Below are 24,299 nucleotides of genomic sequence, written 5' to 3' on the forward strand. Positions count from 1 at the left end.
GGAGAAAATGTGTGGGAAAAGACATCAGGATCCTCAAATCTTACAGACTTCTCGCTCACTCCCTTGAATAGCAGAACACAGCATACAAGATCATGATAATGAAAGGCTTGTATTTTTATAGTACCTTTTATATGATCAGATCCTGACAAAGCAGCTTACAGACAAAAGAATACGTTTGAGGTGTTACTGTGGGAGTCAAGCAGTCAAATTACAGGCATCAAGCTCATCCAAACACCAAAGGGATAATAGCTATATACTGTCATTTGTTTTCATAATGAGGGATAAATATTGTCCAGGCCCCTGCTGTGCTTCTTTGAGCAGTTTCACAGGATCTTGCAATTTCACCTAGGAAGACGAGACCTCCAACTGCACAGCGCTCCCTCAGAGATGGTGCCCTGTACAGTCACTTGTCATTGTTTGAAAGTCATTCAGGAAGCAATTGCAAGTACTTTCCCTGGGGCTTTTCTCAGGGACAACTGTAACTTCAGACGATAACGAATAATAATAATCATTGACAGACTCTGGAGACGGGTACTCTGAAAGGTTTGATCATTTCAACGTTATTGTTTTGTTTAATTCCTAGATATCGGCACCAATATGTACAGGAAGCGACCCATCTACAAGCAGAATGGTACGGTCTGTTTTGTTTCTTCCAATTTTGGAGTAACCTCTCATTTTCTGTTTGCGTTACAGCTACGTGGCAAACCTCTATCTGAGGAGACCACAATCTGTGATGTGGCAATGTCACCCCACCAAACAATGTGCGTGACCTCAGTCTCTCTGACCTTGCCACCAGCTCCAGTTGTCCAGTCGACCTTGTGACTTTCCATCACTGGTACACTGGGGACGATTCTCCCTCTGGAACATCACTGGGGAGGAAACCTTCAAAGCTCCATTCCCAACTCTGGACCTCCCTCTCTCAAACTCAACGTTCACTGCCTCCCTCCCCACCTTCAAAGTTCACCTGAACAACTTTGAAGTCATGTGCATATCACATTGAAAGTCTATCTCCTTGGTCTTCCTCCATCTTTGCTGGGGTCTTCCTTCTAACAATAATTTGATGGAACAGTAACCCCACGTTAAAAAAACAGGAAATGACATTATCACAGGAAATGACATCTACCAACCCAAAGAAACCCAAACATATAAATAGGAAGCGGGAATCAGCAGCATTGCTTTGCCCGGAGGCCCACTGAAGATGTTAGCTAGTAGGGTGACGAAATGTCTGGAAATGAACCTTCCAGCTCAGCAAGCAAACCAACATCCAAAACCTCAACCTGAGCTACAAATCTTCTCAAAACCCACATAAATGACTCCCCTTGGTATTACAAAAGCGGCATGGTGGCACAGTGGTTAGCACTGCTGCCTCACAGCGTCAGAGACCCGGGTTCAATTCCCACCTCAGGCGACTAACTGTGTGGAGTTTGCACGTTCTCCCCGTGTCTGCGTGGGTTTCCTCCGGGTGCTCCGGTTTCCTCCCACAGTCCAAAGATGTGCAGGTCAGGTGAATTGGTCATGCTAAATTGTCCGTAGTGTTAGGTAAGGGATAAATGTAGGAGTATGAGTGGGTTGCGCTTCGGCGGGGCGGTGTGGACTTGTTGGGCCGAAGGGCCTGTTTCCACACTGTAAGTAATCTAATCTAATCAGTCAGAATTGAATTGAATCAGCTTTATTGTCACATGTACTCAAACGAGTGCAGTGTGAAGTTTACAAAACACCACTTACAGCGCCCTGCGAGGGACAAGTTACCTCAGCACAGACTCTTCAGTAAAAGTTCTGAGAAAAAATATGGATAAGGAGTTGGCATACAATGTGCGCAAATGTGAAATTACCGACTTCGACTGGGAAAAATAAAGCAACGCTGATGTGAAATGGTGAGACTATTCAGTGTTGCTGTTCAGTGGCATTGGGAAGACAGAAAGTTAACCTACAGCAATGAGAGAGGCAACCCGGAATTACAATTTATCACAGGGGGCTTGAGACAACCAGTCTTGCCACAAATTGGTGAGGTTATGTCTGGAGTATGAAGTATAGTTTGGTCTCCATATCTGAGGAAGAATATTCTCAATGTGGAGGGGTACAAAAGATGTTTGTGAGACTGATTCCTGAATAGAATCCCGAGTGTGTGGGGCCCATCCAGTCCACACCAATCCTCCGAAGAACAACCTACTCAGACCCAGCTCCTATCCCCGTGACCCTGCATTTCCCATGGCTAATTCACTATCTATATATCTCTGGACAATACAGAGCAATTTAGATTCTGGGAGGGCTTGACAGGCCAGATTTTGAGAGAATGGGGCTGGAGAGTGCAGAATTAGAGGGAATAGTGATAGCTAATTCTGACTGTTGAGGAAAATATGTCTTCGCTCAGAAAATTATAAATTAAAGGACCCTAACCCAAGGAGCCATGAATGCTCAATACTGAGCGTATTCGAGGCTAAGATCAGTAAACTGGTTGACATACATCCTGCCAATTAGAGTCACTGCATATTATTCCTTCATCTTCCAATACACATACAATTTCCGAAACAGATCAATAATTTGCCTTTACTTCCACAAGCTACAAATTCAGTTTCTTGTCAAAAGCCCTTTCAAAATCCTTATCAATAACACTGACAGACAATTCACCTCTTCAAAAAAAGAATCCTCAGGCATGACCTACCCTTTCCAAATCCGCACAGACTCTCTCTGATTCCGTGAAAAAGTTTTAACTTGTTCACTCAGTCCCTTAACTACGCATTGGAATAAGTCTCATCAAGGCAAACTGGACATTTCCCTTCTGTGGACAATTTTGAATCGAGGAATGACAAGCACAACTTTCCAAATGAAAAGAATAGGGAAACGTTGCTGAGTTGAGAGATTTGGAAGAAAATTGTTCAGGCACGTGTAATAGCCTCCCCTGGTTCTTTTAAAACCTTGGGATGGAAACCATCTGGTCCTGGGAGTTTGTCAGTCTTTATAGTGGGATTAATTTCTTTGTTACTGTTAGTTTCCTTGCACTAATAATGGTGCTTCCCTGTCTCTACTTCAATATTGGTTCCCCTGGGCTATCCGACACACTATTTTACTCTGCAGTATATACTGAAGCAGTCTTCATTCATCATCCTAACAACCATTTTTTTTCCCTCATTTAATTGGTATAATATTTTGGCAGCCTTTCTCAAGTTCTTTGTGTCGGTTCTGTCACCTTTTGGTCCTGCAGCAGTGTATGTGAAAGTACATTCTCACCCCTTTATCTTCATGGACCCTCCAGCTCCTCACTGCAACTAGTTTCAGTACAGAAGCTCACGGCCTCCATTTTACCTTCTTGTCCCAGAACCATTGACAGTGCTTCCACAGAGTAAATACATCGAGGATCTCATCATTGAATCATCAAAGTTCCCAGCTGCCCAGCCTCCAGATCCCAACCTCCCGGCGAAGATTGAGACAGAATACTGGCCTTGTCCTCCCTCGCTTGCTGTCGTAGGTAAGACGCAACCAACAAGCCTGTAATCTTACCGTGTTTTTACCATCGGTTTGACTTCAGAACTGTGGATGGGGAGGGACCGGGCCTCAAAGGTATTCACCGACCTCCGTGATACCCCCTTGGTCCGCGCCCCCTCTCTCGTAACATTTCCCCACCCGTGCAATCGCAGAGGCGTCACACTAGCTCATTTGCCTCCCTCCCCCTCGCTATCCAAGATGAAGCAGTATTTGAATTGTATTCCTTTCAATTCAGTTTACAGCTTTCACTGCTCACAATACAGGCTCCTTCACATTGGTGACAGGGCTATAGATCAGACCAGGCCCCCTCAAAATCTTTTAAGAAGGTATCTCGACCCTAACGTTTTCTTATTTTAAAAGTACATGTCAAATGCTGTATTCCAAATGCAATTCGACTGGTCAAACTACTTGATGTTAAGCACGTAATTTATTTCAACACTCCAGCTAAAACACAACAAAAGAAAGAAGAACTTAAAATAATTTAGCTCTATTGGAAAACTTAATAGACTAATAAATACAGTAACTCTTTCAAATGAACTGTTCCAACACAGCAACATGACGTAAACACATCCCTTGGCAAAAAAGGCATACTCAGAAAAATAGATTTGTCCCTTGGATAACCTAGCAGCAAAGAGAAACTCCAGCTTCTAGCTGTAGCTGGGAAAGGCAAAAGATGGCTTCTAGTTCTTCAAACCTGCAGCAGCTTCTCCCGTGTTGAGACTTTAAGCAACTGCTTCAGGCTAAAAAAAAAAGCAAGGAATTCTATCTGAGAGAACTGGCCACACCCGTCCAGGCTGCTTCTATTGTTCCAACTTTTAAAAAAACAACCCAAGGCCCCACAAACTGTTTACGTTACCACAGACAGCCCTACCAATTGTTCAATCTGTCTCTTAAAAGAAACCAGGACAAAATACAACTCTGAAAGCCGTCGCACTGTCACAATACCAAGCAGAGTCCAGGTGACCACTTTGCGAAACACAGCTGGTCTGTCCGTGGGAATGACCCTAACCTCTCAGCGGCTTGCCATTTCACAAACCACCCTGTTGTCATTGCTAACCTTCTGCCCTCGGTGCGCTGCAAGGTTTGAACAAAGTATTCTGTAAGCTTGAGGAACAAAATCTCATTTTCTGCTGAGGTACCTTACAGCGCAGATGTCTCCATACTGAATTACATAATGTTGGAAAATGACTGCATTATGTCTGTTCTCCATTCTTACATTCTCCCCTACTCCCACAACCTCAATCTTGTTGTTTACTTTAACCTGAACAAGAGAGGACCCATTCTCTCCCTTTCACACCTTAACTTACACACTTTTTACATTTCTTCTCCTGTTTTTCCACCATCAACCATTGCCTTTTGCACTGGACCCCTGTCTCTGCCAAAAGTATGACAAAGTACAATTTCCCAACACCTTCCCGCTCTGAAGAATAATCGTATTAGTCAAAAATGTTCACTCCGTTTCTCTCTCCACAGGTGCTGCCAGACCTGCTGAGCTTCTCCAGCAATTTTCTATGTTTCTCCCAGGGTTCCCTGCTCCTGTTAGGAAGGCCATTAGGTCATCACGTTTCCATGGGCACCAGCGTCAATAGTTTGCACATGAATGTACAAAGCAGGAGCAGGAATAGGCCATTCATCCCCTCAGGCCTGCTGTGCCATTCAGTAAGGTCCAATTGTGTTCTCAATTTCACAGTCACATCTCGGCCTGAAGCCTTGGATTTGCCTGCCTGACAAAAATCGATCGTCCTCTACCCGAGAAAGCTTCAATGGCCCTATGTTCAGCACCACTGGAGGCATGGAGTTCCAAACAATTTCTCCTCATCCCTGCCTTCTTGTTCTGGACTCACCCGAATGAAGATACACCCTTTTTCACTTCCATGTTGTTGAGATCATTCAGCATCATTTATTCTTCAATCTAATCACCCCCCGCGCATAGAGTTATAGAGTTGTTCAGCACAGGAAAAGACCCTTCGGCCTAACTTGTCCATGCTGATATCTTATATTAATCTAGTCCCATTGGCCAGCATTTGGCCCATATCCCTCTAAATCCTTCCTGTTCATAATACCCATCCAGATGCCTTTTAAATGTCGTAATTGTACCAGCCTCCAACACTCCCTCTGGCAGCTCATCCCATACACACACCAACCTCTGCCTGAAAAAGTTGTCCCTTCGGTCCCATTTATATCTTTCCCCTCTCATGTTAAACCCTCTAGCTTCGATACTCCCGTACTCTGTGGAAAACTCCTCTAAGCACCACTGGAAACAAGGCCAGCCTGTCTGACCACTCCTTGCGATACAACACACAGTTTCAATCCAGTAAACTTTCTCCAATACTGAAACTGCATGGAGATATAGTCTCACCAATGCCCCATGTTCCCACTCCTCCTTACTGCAGCTCCAATGCATGCGCGACCTGAGGTCCACTTCACTTCACTCCTGAACTGAGCTTGGGCGGGGTACGTTTCCTTAACCAACGTGACCAATTGTAAGTTTTGCCAAACAAAAAAGGGCATTCTTCACGTCTGTGTTCAGACAAGAAAGCTTGGCAACCTTGGACAGTGTTTGAGCTGAATGCCATCTTGCCTTCCCTGAGAGTTGTCCATACATGTCCCTTCTTAGCCCTGACAATCAGAAATGGGAATATTGTCAGAATTCCCAGCATGGGAACCCATCTGAATTGAAATTCTGGCAGTGGATATGACAGTGATGATACTATGGCTTTCAGGGGTCTACTTTGTCCTTTTTTAAAAGTGAATAGGCATTTTAAGACAAAGCTGTCTATGAAAGCCTCGAAAGCTTATGCGATCTTGGGTTTTGTTTTAAAAGTTGGAACAAATGGGGGGCACGGTAGCTTCGTAGTTAGCACTGCTGCCTCCCAGCACCAGGGACCTGGGTTTGATTCCAGCCTCGGGTGACTGTCTGTGTGGAGTTTGCACATTCTCCCCGTGTCTGCGTGGGTTTGCTCCGGTTTCCTCCCACACTCCAAAGACATGCAGGTCAGGTGAATTGGCCATGCTAAATTGCCCATCGTGTCAGGGGTGAATAAAGGGTAGGGGAATGGATCTGGGTGGGATACTCTGCAGAGGGTGTTGTTAGGCTGAAGGGGCTGTTTCCACGCTTTAGGGATTCTAATCTAATAGAAGCAGTCTGAATGGGCAGGGTTAGCTCCCACAGAACGAAGATTTTTACTTTGTTAGTTTTTCACTCACAGTTGTTGCTCTCAGCAAGGTCTGGACACAGCAGTACATCTCTTCCTGCTACACTCCCTCTAAGAGTCTCCCCTTGATGTTTTCCCTTTTGCTGCTGGAATCGCATGTGAGACAATCTGTTTTCTGAATTTGCCTTTGCCAAGGGTGTGTGTATGGGTTGTTATCATATTGGAACAGTCACTGTTTAGCAGGAGCCAATTAATCTATTATAAGATTTCCAATCACGTTAAGTTATCCCAATTTATTGTTTCTTTTGTTGTCTTATAACTGTAGTACATGAATAAAGTGTATTTTGCTTCAAATCTGGCAGTTTGACCAGTCAAATTGCATCTGGAATGCAACACTTCCTTTCAAATAAGTAAGCGTTAAAGGCCTAGGCCACCATCTTAATATATTTTGAGAGGGTTTGGTCTGGTCCAGAACAGGGCACAGCCGTTGTATTTATCCCACAGCGTCCTATAATTATCGGGAGAACTATAGGAGTACTGGCCCAACAGGCAAATACTGCATTGAAATCTCGTAAGCCATGCTGAGATATGAGTTAACGGTGACTTGATGATGTTCCTTCCAGAGAAAGAATGGAGGAAAAGATTCCCTTCGAAGGAGGATGAAGAGGATGATGAGGAGGAGGATGATGAGATGAAACAACTGCGTGAGATCCAGAGGAAGGAGCTGAACAAGGTGCGAGAGGTGCCTGGCCCTGTAATGAATTGTTAGTTTCAGGGGACAGGCCACAGGCCACATCTGGATATGTTAGTGGAGGCTGTGTCTGTTTTCACTGGGCTGGACATTACATAAAAAAAGACCTCAAGGACTTTTTCAAAGAAGTGTGAAGGAATTGTTCTCAGTGTCCAGATCAATATTTATCAATTATAGGGCAGCACGGTGGCAGAGAGGTTAGCACTGCTGCCTCACAGCGCCAGAGACCCGGGTTCAATTCCCGCCTCAGGCAATTGACTGTGTGGAGTTTGCACATTCTCCCCGCGTCTGCGTGGGTTTCCTCTGAGTGCTCCGTTTTCTTCCCACAGTCCAAAAATGTGCTGGTTAGGGTGAACTGGCCAGGCTAAATTGCCTGGAGTGTTAGGTGAAGGGGTAAATGTAGGGGAATGGGTCTGGGTGGGTTGCTCTTCGGAGGGTCGGTGTGGGTCTGTTGGGCCGAAGGGCCTGTTTCCACACTGTAAGCAATCTAATCTAATCTAATTATTCTGTCCCACAAAAGATAGATTATCGCGTCAAAATCACACTGCTGACTCTGGGAATGCAGGGGTTTGATAGATCAGGAGGGTTTGTGCCCCAGGGAGAGGCTGAATACCCTGGGGCTGTTTTTAATGGAGCATTGGAGTCTGAGAGATTCATAAAGTCATGATGGGCATGGATAGGGTGAACGGCCAAGGTCTTTTCCTCGAGGTGAGGGCTTAATGTGAGAGGAGAAAGATTTAGAAGGAACCTAAAAGGCAACTTTTTTCATGCAGAGAGTGTGTTGGAGGCCAGTATAATTCCAGCATTAAACAGGCATCTGGACGGGCATATGAATAGGAAGGGTTTTAGGGGATTGTGGGCCAAATGCTGGCCAGTGGGATTAGATTAATTACGGATGTCTGGTCGGCATGGACGAGTTGGACTGAAGGGTCTGTTTCCATGCTGTACAACTCTCTATATGTTTCCGTTCATTTAATATCATGGCCATTCACTGAAACTTTGTGGTCCAAGATTTTCTTTAACAATAAAACACGTTTATTACATGCAAGGGAAAAAACAAACAAACCAAGCTATCTAAATATAGAATACAATTTAAAAGCTCTGAGAACGCACAGCAAAAACAGAGTCTCAGACATTCCCCTATTACAGTGGGGGAAATCAGTCAAATCCAGACAAACCACCCTTTCATAAAAAATCTTTTAAGTGTCATTCAACTTTTCTGCCCTGGGAACTGTAAAATCTTTCCACATGGACACTTATGACACAGAAAGCTTAGATTTTCTAAGTTCTTTACAAAGCAGCTGATTTCTAACTAAACAAGTCCCAGCCTAAATGTAGGGGTATGGGTGGGTTGCGCTTCGGCGGGTCGGTGTGGACCTGTTGGGCCGAAGGGCCTGTTTCCACACTGTAATGTAATCTAATCTAATTTGGGCGGCACGGTGGCACAGTGGTTAGCACTGCTGCCTCACAGCGCCAGAGACCCGGGTTCAATTCCCACCTCTGGCGACTGACTGTGTGGAGTTTGCACGTTCTCCCCGTGTCTGCGTGGGTTTCCTCCGGGTGCTCCGGTTTCCTCCCACAATCCAAAAAAAATGTGCAGGCCAGGTGAATTGGCCATGCTAAATTGCCCGTAGTGTTAGGTAAGGGGTAAATGTAGGGGTATGGGTGGGTTTCGCTTCGGCGGGTCGGTGTGGACTTGTTGGGCCGAAGGGCCTGTTTCCACACTGTAATGTAATCTAATCTAATCAAACAGTCCTGTTCTGAATGTTTCACAAACCAAAGTTTTGCACCAGGGGCTTTCCCTGAACTGTACTACAATTCTTTCGAGGAGAGAAACTATATTTGCTTTTGACCACAGTCAGGTGAGAGATTTTACTCTCTGAGTTTTCTGAGCTAAAGTCGGCCTTGTATATTCTAAGCAAGCTAATGCCTTTCAATGTTTACTCCCTCTGTCCTAAGCCCCACAATGTCAACAATCTTCCATTAACACTCCAGGGGTTTGCAGTTACTTGTTGTCAGAAACGAACTGGATTCGGTCACTATTGTGGATAGTTTTAAACACTTCACAGAAGTAATCAATACCCATATGCCACTAGTTTGAAATTCAAACTCTGAAAATGATGATCTTGCGCGCCTTTATACACAATACCTAAGCACACAGTTATTTATGGACACACGCGTAGATATATGTATGGAATACCTTTTCAGCGGAGTCGTAATTTTGTTTCTCGTGTTCTAGATCCAGTCCGGACTGGGCAAATTGATCTTGAAGGAGGAGTTGGAGAAATCCAAGCCGCGAGGGAGGAAATCACGTTCACTTCCAGACCGAACCACAAGGAGTTTCTGTAAGCATTATTAACAGAAATCTATGTAGTTTAAGAGGTGCCGTATAACATCATCTGAAACCCTTTCTAAACGCGGCAGCAGTGCAGAAGCCTCTGACTTTCCATCAATCACAACATTTCTGACAGGATAACACTGGGGCAGGGAACAGACAGGAGAAGGGGATATGTTGGGAATTCTGCCAGTATCTGGAAGGAGGTGAAAGATGAGGTACCACTCCATCAGCGCAAACTATTGATTCTATTTCAGTTGAGCAAAGGTTCAGTGAAGAACGTACTTGCTACTCATCGTTAAAAGGTATGGTGCTGGAAAAGCACAGCAGGTCAAGCAGCACCCGAGAAGCAGAAAAGTCAACTTTTTTTAAAATTTCAAAATATACTTTATTCTTAGAAATAAATCTTTGGTACCTGTACAATTGGTCATGTCGTTCATATATATATACACATTGCATGCCTTAACATTACAGAGAACAGATTGAATTAATCGAATTTACAGTTTTCGTATTTACAGTTCCGTTTATTAACCATCCAGTCTTTTAGTATTTAGCTGTGGCTTCAGCGGAACCCACCTACTGAGTGGGCCCTCTGTTATACGATAGCAAAGGAACCTTCTTTAACCCCCAGTTTATGGGGTTACCATTGTCCATTTGACTGTCCTGTCTCTGGGGTAGCTGTCTGCATTCCCATGGTGAGCACGAACTGCTGGACCCTCGCTGGGCTGAGGTAGCTATCCAGGCTCTCACTGGGGTCATTTACCTGCTCTGGAGTCATTGAGCCAAGGCAAGGGTCCGCACCGTCCAGTTCTGTGTCTGACAGTGGGACTGTCAGAGGATCGCAGCTCTCAGTTGTCTGTCATTTACCCGCAACTTTTTTTTTATTTCAAAAATATACTTTATTCATAAAATAATTTGATGGTCTGTACAGTTGGTCATGCCATACATATGTAAACATGTACATACAGAGATCAGAATTTATCATTTTTTCACAGGTCTGTAAATTTTTCCATCATATGCCCATATAATTAGCTGAGGCGTCAGCAGAGCCCAAATGACTGCGCGGGCCCCCTGTTCTTCGTTAGGCAGGCAGACTTTACACAGTGGTCTTTCCCCACCGCGCCTTGGCGGCAGCTGCCCCAAGCTTCAGCGCGTCCCTCAACACGTAGTCCTGGACCATGGAATGTGCCAGTCTGCAACACTCAGTCAGGGTCAACTCCTTCAGCTGGAAGATCAGCAGGTTTCGGACCACCCAGAGAGCGTCCTTCACCGAGTTGATGATACTCCAGGCACAGTTGATGTTCGTCTCGGTGTGCGTCCCAGGGAACAGACCGTAGAGCACGGAGTCCCGCGTCACAGCGCTGCTCGGGACGAACCTCGACAAATACCACTGCATTCCTCTCCAGACTTCCTCTGCTTAGGCACATTCCAGAAGGAGGTGTGTGACAGTCTCGTCCCCACCCGCAGCCGCTTCGAGGGCACTGTGCGGTGCGGCTGAGAGTCCGGGCGTGCATAAAGGATCTCACAGGCAGAGCCCTTCTCACCACCAGCCAAGCCATGTCTTGGTGCTTGTTGGAAAGTTCTGGCGATGAGGCATTCTGCCAAATGGCTTTGACAGTCTGCTCAGGGAACCGCTCGATAGGATCCGCCCTCTCCTTTTCCCGAAGGGTCTCAAGGACACTACGTGCTGACCACTTCCTAATGGACTTGTGGTCAAAGGTGTTTCTCTTCATAAATTTCTCCACGAAGGACAGGTGATACGGAACGGTCCAACTACTCGGAGCATTCCGCGGCAGCGAGGCCAGGCCCATCCTTCGCAACACCGGGGACAGGTAGAACCTCAGTACGTAGTGACACTGGGTGTTTGCGTACCGGGGATCCACGCACAGCTTGATGCAGCCACACACAAAGGTGGCCATCAGGGTGAGGGTGGCATTGGGTGTATTTTTTCCTCCGTTGCCCAGATCTTTATATAGTGAGTCCCTTCGGACCCGGTCCATCTTTGACCTCCATATAAACTGGAAGATGGCCCGGGTGACTGCAGCGGCACAGGTTCTGGGAATAGGCCAGACCTGTGCCACGTATAATAGCAATGACAGTGCCTCACACCTGATGACCAGGTTTTTTCCCGCGATGGAGAGCGACCGTAGCTTCCATCTGCCCAGTTTCTGCCTCACTTTGCTGATACGCTCCTCCCAAGACTTGGCACATGCCCCAGCCCCTCCAAACCAAATACCCAGCACCTTCAGGTGGTCGGTCCTGACGGTGATGGGGATCGAGGATTGGTCGGCCCAGTTCCCGAAGAGCATGGCCTCGCTCTTGCCTCAGTTTACCTTGGCCCCCGAGGCCCGTTCGAACTGGTGACAAATGCACATGAGTCTGCGCATGGACAGCGGATCCGAGCAGAAAACGGCGACGTCATCCATGTACAGGGAGGCCTTAACCTGCAGGCCCCCACTGCCAGGAATAGTCACCCCTCTCAGACTCGCATCCTTCCTGATGGACTCGGCAAATGACTCTATGCAGCACACAAACAAGGCAGGAGAGAGAGGGCAGCCCTGCCTGACTCCAGATCTGACTGGGAAGCTATCTGATTCCCACCCGTTGATTGAGACTGCACTGACAATGTTGGTGTAGAGCAGTCTGATCCAATTGCAGATTCCTTCCCCAAAGCCCATTTTGAAGAGAACATCTCTCATATACGTGATATCACACCTGTCATTTACCTGCAACACTTCAGGCATAAGCCCTTCATCAGGAATGTCTTAGCTCCTCAGATGCTGCCTGACCTGCAGTGCTTTTCCAGCACCACACTTTTCGACTGTGACTCTCCCGGCATCTGCAGTCCTCACTCTCTCATATTTCCTGCTCGTGGCCTGTTGCTCAAAAGGAAGGCTTGTCTGGAATTCATCAGGACAAAGACAAGAACGCCAGATTTCAGTCACTATCATTTGTATTATAGCAGAAATGAATGCTGATAAGTTCACAAGTTGACCCTGATTGGCTGAGCTGTTGCCATGGAGAAAACATTAAGAATGCTCTGCTGGCCAACCTCCTGAGGAATTCAGGGAAGGTTTGAACCTGTTGCCTTTGGTTTGCAGAGAATGGGCCCCTGTGTGTGAATGGATAATTAACAATTCGAAGTGAACACGATCCTGATGATCTTAAATTGAAAGAAATGAAAGGATTGGACACTCTGGCAGTAGGAAACATATTTCCACTGATGGGTGAGTACCGAACCAGAGGACACAGCTTAAAAATACGGGGTAGACCATTTAGGACAGAGCTCAGGAGAAACTTCTTCACCCAGAGAGTGGTGGCTGTGTGGAATGCTCTGCCCCAGAGGGCAGTGGAGGCCCACTCTCTGGATTCATTTAAGAAGGAGTTGGATAGAGCTCTCAAAGATAGTGGAATCAAGGGTTATGGAGATAAGGCAGGAACAGGATACTGATTAGGAATGATCAGCCATGATTATATTGAATGGCTGTGCAGGCTTGAAGGGCTGAATGGCCTACTCCTGCACCTATTGTCTATTGTCTAAATTGGTTATTCGTAAAGCTAGAAGCACACCCAAGACTGCTCAGCAAGTGCTGCTCCATCCTGGAACTGCATTAAACATTTGGGTTTTGCAAAGTGTGAGCTGGTTGAGTATGGTCTGCACCACCGCCTGTTACAAATAACTGAAGGACCGTGCTGTTGGTTTGATCAGAAAATCACAGGTTGATATGATCTGCATGCCCAGCGTCAGACTGCGCTGAAATACATACACAGCCTACTCAACTATGGAGCAGGCAGAATGTCCACTTTTGGACTGATGGCAACATTCTGTTCAGCAAAAATCGCACACCCGCTGGAACGCAGAAGCATGAAATGGCAACTGGGCTTCATACATATATATGTATAAAATTAGGTTCTTTGAAAATCTAGCTGAGAAGGAGCATAAGTTGTTTGAAATCTGACCATGTCTGCTCTTGTCACGGAACATTACCTCTCAGAACTTCCTGCAGATTAACCAGGAAAGAAACATTATGCTTGGAATCCTTTTGAACTTGCCCCTGGTCATGATGTCGTTCCACAGCAGGGGGTGCAAGTCTTCGACACGACAGAGATGAATGTCAACTCCTCCACCCCTTAGCTAGTGGGTATTTTAAACAAACTTTCTCGGGGAGGGTGCAATCGTAAATACCGGAGAGGGGTAAACCGAAGCACATTTTCGGGATAAGGAACAGATAGGGTGTACAGAAATAAACTGATTGAAGAGTGTTAGCCTGAGAATCGAAGCTTTGGAACAATTTGAGCCAGATCTTGCAAAGTTTAATTTTGGAAACGTGAAGGCTGAGAGGCATTTGGAATTCCTTTCTCTTCCTTCATATTTTGCGGGATGTGTATGTGCAAGGCAAGCTCTGGGTGCCCACTTCAGATTGATAGATTGAACTTAAATCCTGCCAATGACTGGTGGCATTTGAACCCAAACACCAAGAGTCCAGTGACATCACAACAATGGCACAGTTTCCCCAAACGATAACTGATGTTAGGTTAGAGTCATAGAGATGTACAGCACGGAAACAGACCCTTCGGTCCAACCTGTCCATGCCGACCAGATATCCCAACCCAATCTAGTCCCACCTGCCAGCACCTGGCCCATATCCCCCCAAACCCTTCCTATTCATATACCCATCCAGATGCCTCTTAAATGTTGCAATTGTACCAGCGTCCACCACATCCTCTGGCAGCTCATTCCAACCAAGTACCACCCTCTGTGTGAAAAAGTTGCCCCTTCGGTGTCTTTTATATCTTTTCCCTCTCACCCTAAACCTATGCCCTCTAGTTCTGGACTCCCGACCCGAGGGAAAAGACTTTGTCTATTTCTCCTATCCATGCCCCTCATAATTTTGTAAACCTCTATAAGGTCACCCCTCAGCCTCCGACACTCCAGGGAAAACAGCCCCAGCCTGTTCAGCCTCTCCCTGTAGCTCAGATCCTCCAACCCTGGCAACATCCTTGTAAATCTTTTCTGAACCCTTTCAAGTTTCACAACATCTTTCCGATAGGAAGGAGACCAGAATTGCATGCAATATTCCAACAGTAGCCTAACCAATGTCCTATACAGCCGCAACATGACCTCCCATCTCCTGTACTCAATACTCTGACCAATAAAGGAAAGCATATCAAACACCTTCTTCACTATCCTATCTACCTGCGACTGCACTTTCAAGGAGCTATGAACCTGCGCTCCAAGGTCTCTTTGTTCAGCAACACTCCCCAGGACCTTACCATTAAGTGTATAAGCCCTGCTAAGATTTGCTTTCCCAAAATGCAGCACCTCGCATTTATCTGAATTAAACTCCATCTGCCACTTCTCAGCCCATTGGCCCATCTGGTCCAGATCCTGTTGAGAGTGATAGTATTTTGTTGTCTCGAGAAACAGGACAAACTGGTTGTATGGAGTTCGGTCACAGATTAGCCAATATCTCACTGAACGGTCTAATAATCGCATGACTCTTATTTCCTACAGCTCCTCAACAGTCAACATGTAAATCACCCTCGCTCCCCATCCATGGGAGGAACAGTCTGGACAGGGTAAGCATCAATTTCCTGTCCTGTAATTCGGAATATTTCATCATGTCACTTTATAACACAAATAGGGGAGTCGTCGCACTAACAGCTCCCACGTGGAGCTGAACTGTGTTCAAGGGCAAGAAGACATGATTGATTTCAGAGAGGACACTGGAAAGGTATAATATCAGGTAGGCCCAGGCTACATCTGAAACATGCTATGTGTGGTGCACCGACACAGAGTTACAGAGAAAGGGAAGGAGGTGACTGAAATAACTGCACAGAGGCTGGTATCCCATCACCCTTTATTAACACGTGGAGTGTCCTTCATACTGATCCAGCTCTCTCACGGCCAACTCTCAGAATGAGCGGAACCTCTGACACTCCTGTTTATATGTGTCAGCCGGGACTCCCTGATTAACAGCCCCAATCAGGGAACTCATTCTCGATGTTACAACCACAACCTTGGCAGGAAAGAGAAAATCTTTACGTCAGAGCAGAATGTCAAGCCGTTGGCAGGAATTATGAAACAGTAACATCAGACAGTCAAATATTTCATTGACTTCTGAAGAAAATGTGAAAGTGCTCAGGAAGGAGGGAACACACATGTTGAGTAATACAAGATGTGCCTTCCCACATCCACGTGGGGACGGGTCCATTTTGAGGTCAGGGCCAGTATTGAGGCTCCGGGCCTGGGATTTTCACTTTCAGGTTGGCTTTAAAATGGGGACTGTGGTCCTGTCAGCGATGCCAGTGTCGTGGCAAAGTGATGGTTATTGTCGGCGAGGTCACACATGCCATGCCAGTCAATAGCTTTGCCAAGTTTTCTGAAGTCCAGTTCATACAAGAATAAACAGCACGTCAAACTACAGAGGGAGAGCCACATGGACACGTGGAAGCAGGAGGCAGTGGCAGCCCCTGCCTTAGGACCTATCTGGTGACTGGTCACGGATACTGAGAGTCTATATCAACAATGATTGAATGATGTTGCAGACTCAATGGGCTTATGGAGAGTCTGACAGGTAAGGGGACCATGAGCTACACGGCTGGATGAACCTCAAGGCTCTTGGCCTCAACCAAGGTCCTTGCTGTCTGCTTGGACAAAAGTCTGTGAGATGGATGAGCAAACTGACCCATTCCACTCAGGCGGCAGGATTAGGGACATCTCCTAATGCTGCCAAAGAACTTGGGGAGGATCCAGTTGTCAAGGTCCATGTTGGAACCAATAGAGTTATAGACAGTCACAGAGATGGACAGCAGGGAAACAGACCCTTCAGTCTAACTTGTCCATGCCGACCAGATATCCCAAATTAATCTGGTCCCATTTGCGAGCAGTTGGCCCATATCCCTCTCAACCATTCCTAGTCATGTCCTTATCTAGATGCCTTTTAAGTGTTGTAATTGAACCAGCCTTCACCACTTCCTCTGGCAGCTCATTCCATACAAGCACCACCCTCAGTGTGAAAAAGTGGCCCCTTAGGTCCCTTTTAAATCATTCCCCTCTCACCTTAAATCTAGTTTTGGACTTGCCTACCCTGGGTAAAAAGACCTTGACCTGATCCATGTCCGTCATGATTTTATAAACCTCTATAACATCACCCCTCAGCCTCCAATGCTCTAGGGAACATAGCCCCGGCCTATTCAGCCTCTCCCTATAGCTCAAACCCTCCAACCCTGGCAACATCATTGGAAAGCATTTCTGCACGCTTTCAAGTTTCACAACATCTTTCCAATAACAGAGAGACTAGTATTCCAAAAGTGGCCTAATTAAGGTACTGTACAGCTACAAGGAGAAAGTGAGGGCTGCAGATGCTGGAGATCAGAGCTGAAAATGTGTTGCTGGAAAAGCGCAGCAGGTCAGGCAGCATCCAAGGAACAGGAGAATCGACGTTTCGGGCATAAGCCCTTCTTCAGGAATCCTGAAGAAGGGCTTATGCCCGAAACGTCGATTCTCCTGTTCCTTGGATGCTGCCTGACCTGCTGCGCTTTTCCAGCAACACATTTTCAGCACTGTACAGCTACAACATGCTACCCCAATTCCTTTACTCAATTCCTATACTGAATGTACAATAAAAACAAGCATACCAAATGCCTTCTTTACTACCCTGTCTAGCTGTGACTCCACTTTCAAGGAACTATAAACCTGCTCTGCTCTGAGGCACAGGCTCTGTGTATTAAGTAGCGTGGACTTGGCAGAGGTTTCACAGGATGGTAACATCACCAGATATTCCTGAATAGAACAGTTTACCAGTCAAATACAGCTCCGGGGGAGGGGAGGCACAGAGGGTCAAGATTAAAGCATTGGCAAACGTCCTTTCTTGTCCTGTGTTGTCATGTATTACGGCCCACTGTTAAATGATGGATAATTGCAGGGGTCAAAGTGGAGTTTTCAGAATGCAGGAGGGAACTGTGTAAGACGCTGAACAATTCAGGCCCATTTTTTAAGTCAGGGAAATGAGACCGATTAAAAATTTGTTGAACATGGTGTGTTGTGATCGAAATGTTTCTTTTCTTCCCCAGCTGCAGTCCGCAGACTTTGTTACACCGCAGAGACCGGAGAGAAGGAGCAATGCTGCAGGTGAGTTGGGGGTCGCGACAGGATTCTCACCAGGATTTTGTCCATCCCTGTGACCACAGAGCTGTCAGAGGAGAGTTCAGCCAGAGACTCCCCGGCTGTCACAGAAGGGCCTGCAAAGGGAGGCCTGTCTTCCCTGACACACTGATTGAAGCAAATGTGTCAATAGCTCAGTATGGTAACACTGATTAGAGCAATGACAGGCCAAGTCTGGCCTGAGCCTCAAACAGTACGGCACTCCCTCAGTAATGACCCTCTGACAGTGCGGCGCTCCCTCAGTACTGTCCCTCCGACAGTGCAGCACTCCCTCAGAACTGTCCCTCTGGCAGTGCGGCACTCCCTCAGTACTGACCCTCTGGCAGTGCAGCACTCCCTCAGTACTGTCCCTCCGACAGTGCGGCACTCCCTCAGTATTGACTCTTCGACAGTGCAGCACTCCCTCAGAACTGTCCCTCTGGCAGTGCGGCACTCCCTCAGTACTGACCTTCTGGCAGTGCAGCACTCCCTCAACACTGACTCTCCGACAGTGCGGCACTCCCTCAGTAATGACCCTCTGACAGTGCGGCGCTCCCTCAGTACTGTCCCTCCGACAGTGCAGCACTCCCTCAGAACTGTCCCTCTGGCAGTGCGGCACTCCCTCAGTACTGACCCTCTGGCAGTGCAGCACTCCCTCAGTACTGTCCCTCCGACAGTGCGGCACTCCCTCAGTATTGACTCTCCGACAGTGCAGCACTCCCTCAGAACTGTCCCTCTGGCAGTGCGGCACTCCCTCAGTACTGACCCTCTGGCAGTGCAGCACTCCCTCAGCACTGACTCTCCAACAGTGCGGCACTCCCTCAATACTGACCATCTGACAGTGTGGCACTCCCTTAGTGTGATGCTGGGAGTGTCAGTCTGAATTTTGTGCTCACGTCTCTAGATTGCAGACACAAACACACCACAATCTGACTCAGGGTCTTCTTCCACTGAGTGAAAGATTCTTAATCCGGGAATAATCTGGGACAACATTCCTCCATCCATCAACAGCTCTCTGTAATGTCCTGACACCCCTCTCATTCTGGCTAACAATAACTCCTACTGAAGCATGGCACTTTGTCAGTGAAGAGCGTTGAGGATATTGCTAAAAGATGTCATTTATCAATGTTAAGCTTTGTTTCTAATCTCTCTGACTCATAAAGTATTCCCTGTGCAGAGAACTAGCAAACAACTCTGCTGGTGAAAATAACAGGAATTTTCCAATGGTGTTGGAAAGTTGTATACGTTTGGTGAATGCTGAGCTTTATCTCATCCTTGCTCTGGTGATAAAGCTTGCTTGTTTCATAGCATCCCTACCACATGGAAGCAGGCCATTCAACCCATCAAGTCCACACTGTCCCTCTGAAGATCATCTCACCCCAATCCCTGACCCTGTATTTCCCATGACTAAACTATCTAGCCTGCACATCCGTGGACAAATTTAACAAGGCCAATCCACCTAACCTGCACATCCTTGGGCTGTGGGAGGAAACCAGAGCACCCAGAGGGAAACGCCACATAGACAGTCACCTGAAAGTAGAATTGAACCTGGAACTCTGGTGCTGTGAGGCAGCAGTGCTAACCACTGAGCCAATGTGCTGTCCAGGGTGGAGTACAACAAGTGCAAAGTATACCTTGTACATGTGATCGGATGCTCTTCCTCATTAAAGGAATCAATTTGACCGCTTTTGGAATATCTCAGATCTCCAGGGGTAGTGTGGAATACTGGCTGATAAAGTCCCAGAATATGTTCTGTATTGGAGGGCAAACTATCGGCCGATTAAACAGAATGCCAGTGCCTTAGAGAGTGTCAGCGTCTTCAGTTTTTCAAATGCTTTGTCCCATTGAGAAACGCAACAACTGCTCTGAGCATCACATCCTTTTACCTTTCTCAAAAGCACGTGTTCCATTCTCCATCCATGCAGAATCGCGTGGGATGCTTGGTCATGCAGCAAAACAAAAACGATGTTTTTAAAAGATTGGAGCGTACATTCGGAACTGGGGGAGAAGGGGGTCAGAATGTTTGAACTCTGCAGCTTTCTCATTAATTCTTCCATTGTCTCTGCAGATATCCAGGTGAGTGCTCAATATCCCTTTGGGAATGTGTGATCGACACAAGAGGTGAGATGGCCGAATGCGAGAAACAAAGAATTTCATGCCAGCTAGAAGGGGTTCACGCTGTTGATGTTCACACTACAGGTGCTGTAGCCTATTAAACAGTCTATTTCCTGTGTCCAATGTGGGAGGGTTAAACAAGGACTGAAAACCAAACTGAAACCCAAGAGAGAAGAACACTAGGAATCGAATGCTTCCGGTTGGAAACACATTCTCCCAGAGTTTGATCGACAGACTCTTGTTTGTTTGATTTTACCACTTAACGCACAATGTGACTCATCTCACCACACTGCATTGAGATGTCCGTTTGTTTCCCATTTAGGTGATGTGTTGGATTGCGAACTGACTGACCGTGTGTACCATTTGCAAGTGCTGCCCATACAGATAAAGTGGCAACACCTTTCAACAATTGTGCTTGTTTCAAAGTACCTAATTGGTCCGGATACTCAGTCAGTATGTGACAGAATGGGAATGTTCATCATCCTGGGCCATTTCACTCTCCACCTTGCAGCCTAACTGAAGCGCTGGTTTATTTATTCGGGTGGATCCACCTTGGCCGAGATCAGCCCCGGGTCTGATGTGGTTGAGGAAGAGAAGTTGTAAAACTTTCACTCATCAATGGTTCCCAGCTGCAACTGAACCCTGTCCCTGAGCTTTCATCAGAAATTTCCCCAATTGGTGGAAATTGCGAGAAACAGCATTAACTTCAAGTAAGATTTGACAGAATCACCCCTGTGCACACGGATTTATACTCACTTCCAGTCAACCCTGGTTTGAAAACTCTCACTTGTTATCGAATCCCTATCCTGCCACTTTCTCTTTCTGTAATCTCTTCCTATCCCACATCCCTTGGACATCTCTGGCCTTTTGAACATCCCCGATTTCAACTGCTCCGCCATCGGTAGCCAGGTGTTCAGGTGCCTGAGCTAGAAGCTCTGTCATTCTCTCCCTCCACCTCTCTGACTCTCCAGCTCTCGTTTCTCCCTGATGGCACAATTTAAACGTTCTTTGACCGATCGATTGGCCCTCATGTCTCCTGATGTGGCTCAAATACTCCCGTGGAAGACCTTGGGATATTTCATTGCATAAAATAGAAAAATACAAGCTGTTGTTTGTCTGACACAGTATCGGCAAGATTTTACAGATGGGCCCAAGTAGTTGAGAGCCATTTTGTCTTCGCTGGCCAGTCATGAATTACTCCATGTGAAAATGCGTCAGTCATTGCCAGTTTCCTCCAACACCATTTGACTCCCTCAGTGGAGCTGTTATAAGACTCCAACTCCAAGCAAGGGGCGTGTTTACAGACGTGACACAGCGAGGTGTGGTTAGAACACCAGAGCTGGAGCAGTGCTGAATGGAAGGGTGAACAAAGCAAAAACATCAAGTGGAAAGAAAACTGGGAAAGGGATGCGAGCGGCAAAAGGTGTTCACGGAAAACTGATTTCACCTGGAATCACATCCCATCCACCAGAGCAGACTGGAGAGCAAATGCCAGGTCTGAGCTTTGGTTCGGGGATGTGGCTATTCCAGTGGTGATCTCACTGAAACTCTTCAAACCTTGCTGCCATTCCAAACTCCATGATCTTCGCTTTGTCTGACTCGATATATCATCGTCTTCCAAAGCGGTGTGTCTCCTCAGCCTCTCTTTTTCTCTGCATGTGGTGTGGTCCAAACCATATTCCCCCAGGAATGATCCTCCCCGCTTAACCAGGAGGTCACTGAGACAGCCTTATCCCACACTGGCTCCTTTCAGATCTGTGGTAGACACATGAAGAACGTTAATCGGTGCAGAATGGGCTCATCACTTGCTTAAGGTTCCGCTATCCATTCATCTTTTATTCAGACCAGTGTCCCTGAGTACACACAGCCTGAGTCCATACCCTCCATATCTTTGGTGGAGTAACTCAGTTCTTCTGCCTTGAAGTCTTCAGATGTATTACCATAGTCTATTCCCATTGGTATCTCTGGCTTTTCTTCTCCATCTGTTCCAATGTCTTCATCATCATAAACCTCTTCTGGTTCACCATTTCCCAGTCTGGTCGCCAGAGGAGACAACGCAAATGATGATTCTTAGCAAACTCTCTCTGCCCATTAGTCTCGCATTGATCCAGACCCCGGGAGTGGAAAACGCTCCGTGGTGCAGAGCTCTGGAACTCATTCAATTCAAGTCGCCCCCCTAAAGACCTCACACTGACCACAGGCCATGTGTAAAATGCGCAGTGCGTTCTGATCAGCAGCTTGACAAATGTGAATTCTGCCTTCTCTCTCTCAGCTGAGCACTGGCTGCTTCACTTAGCTTTGCAATCCGAGACTAAGTGTTGTTGAGAAAAGTTGCCATGGGTACGTACTATAGAAGCAGAGGAGGACAATTATCTGATTTGGCCTCATTGACAACCTTTGAAATCCAAAGAGACAAAAATGCATGCAAAGACTTCCTCTGTTGAAGTCACTGGGCTGCTGAATCCCTACAGTGTAAAGCAGCTCATACCAACCCTACAAACAGCATCCCGCCCACCCCCTCCAGACTCCTCGACCCCAATCCCTGCAACCCTGCATTTCCCATGGCTAAGCCATCCAGCTTGCACATCCCTGGACACTCTGGGCAATTTAAGAAGGCCAATCCATCTAACCTGCATATCTTTGAAGTGCGGCAGGGGTGAACTGGAGGAAACCCATGCAGATCATGGTAGAACCTGCAAACTCCCCACAGACATCTCACCCAAGGCTGGAATCACGCACGTTCCCTGGTAAGGCAGCAGTGCAAACCACTGAATCACCTGAAGCTCTTCTGGTTCACCATTTCCCAGTCTGGTCGCCAGAGGAGACAACGCAAATGATGATTCTTAGCAAACTCTCTCTGCCCATTAGTCTCGCATTGATCCAGACCCCGGGAGTGGAAAACGCTCCGTGGTGCAGAGCTCTGGAACTCATTCAATTCAAGTCGCCCCCCTAAAGACCTCACACTGACCACAGGCCATGTGTAAAATGCGCAGTGCGTTCTGATCAGCAAGCCTTCGTCTCAATAACCCCTCAGGGTTTCCTTCCCTATAGCTGTCGCCTTCACGGTGTTGCGATTTTAATTCTTAATACGGTGAGATTTGGATGCATTGCCTCTGAGTGAAATAATGGAATCCTAACCCACAATATGGATGCATGTGTTACCTCTACTTTTGACAGAATGGTGATACGCAGTCAGGGAGGATGGACAGAGGAACATCTTTGCCCACAATGTTGGAACAAAAGGTCAGCATCTAATTTTGGTTATTATTTACTCATGGGAAATGAGTGGCAAAGGCAAGGCGAGCATTCATTGGTTCCCCCTAAGTGCCCTTGAGAGTACTTTGATACAAATGCTCATCTTGCCCAGCCATCTCAGAGGGCAGTTCAGAAACTGCAACACGGAATGTATTTGATTAGAGTCAGAGACGTACAGCTTGGAAACAGATCCTTCAGTCCAACACGTCCACGCCAACCAGATATTAGATTACATTACAGTATGGAAACAGGCCCTTCGGCCCAACAAGTCCACACCGACCCGCCGAAGCGCAAACCACCCATTCCCCTACATTTACCCCTTACCTAACACTACGGGCAATTTAGCATGGCCAATTCACCTGACCCTGCACATCTTTGGACTGTGGGAGGAAACCGGAGCACCCGGAGGAAACCCACGCAGACACGGGGAGAACGTGCAAACTCCACACAGTCAGTCGCCTGAGGCGGGAATTGAACCCGGGTCTCTGGCGCTGTGAGGCAGCAGTGCTAACCACTGTGCCACCGTGCTGCCCATAATGGAAATTAATCTAATTCAACTTGCCAGCATTTGGCCCATATCCCTCTCAACCCTTCCTATTCATATACCCATCCAGATGCCTTTTAAATTGGACCAGCCCCCACCACTTCCTCTGGCAGCTCATTCCATGCACCCTCTGTGTGAAAGGTTGCCCCTCGGGTCCCTTTTATATCTTTTCCCGCTCACATTTAAACCTATCCCCTCTAGTTTTCGAATCCCCTACCCTCGGGAAAAGACCATGCCTCTCATGATTTTATAGATCTCTTGAAGGTCACCCCTCAGCCTCTGATGCTGCAGGGAACATAGCCCCAGCTTATTCAGCCTCTCCCTATAACTCAAACCCTCCAATCCCAGCAACACCCTTTTGAATCTTTTCTGAACCCTTTCAAGTTTCACGACATCTTTCCCATATAAGGATGACCAGAAATGAACGCAGTCTTCCATCGGTGGCCTAACCAGTGAACCACAGAGGGTAAAGTCTCCAGCTATAATGTTGGAATTTGCTGACCCAATTCACTACT

General features: G+C 46.8%; 1 protein-coding gene across 1 annotated transcript in view; it reads left to right on the top strand.

Annotated features, from left to right (window-relative positions):
- dmtn (dematin actin binding protein) overlaps positions 1 to 24,299 on the top strand; it is a 70,684-nt gene that overhangs the window by 41,480 nt on the left and 4,905 nt on the right. The window contains exons 8-15 of the mRNA XM_087984441.1: positions 584 to 631; positions 3,317 to 3,466; positions 7,262 to 7,371; positions 9,629 to 9,734; positions 15,240 to 15,304; positions 17,801 to 17,858; positions 19,939 to 19,946; positions 23,163 to 23,228. Coding sequence (XP_087840567.1) covers positions 584 to 631; positions 3,317 to 3,466; positions 7,262 to 7,371; positions 9,629 to 9,734; positions 15,240 to 15,304; positions 17,801 to 17,858; positions 19,939 to 19,946; positions 23,163 to 23,228 — 611 coding nt within the window. The remainder of the gene's footprint in view (positions 1 to 583; positions 632 to 3,316; positions 3,467 to 7,261; positions 7,372 to 9,628; positions 9,735 to 15,239; positions 15,305 to 17,800; positions 17,859 to 19,938; positions 19,947 to 23,162; positions 23,229 to 24,299) is intronic.

This window comes from Chiloscyllium plagiosum, unplaced genomic scaffold (assembly GCF_037043375.1).
Source record: "Chiloscyllium plagiosum isolate Xiang-an unplaced genomic scaffold, Cpla_swu_hap1 HiC_scaffold_48, whole genome shotgun sequence".
Lineage (NCBI taxonomy): Eukaryota > Metazoa > Chordata > Chondrichthyes > Orectolobiformes > Hemiscylliidae > Chiloscyllium > Chiloscyllium plagiosum.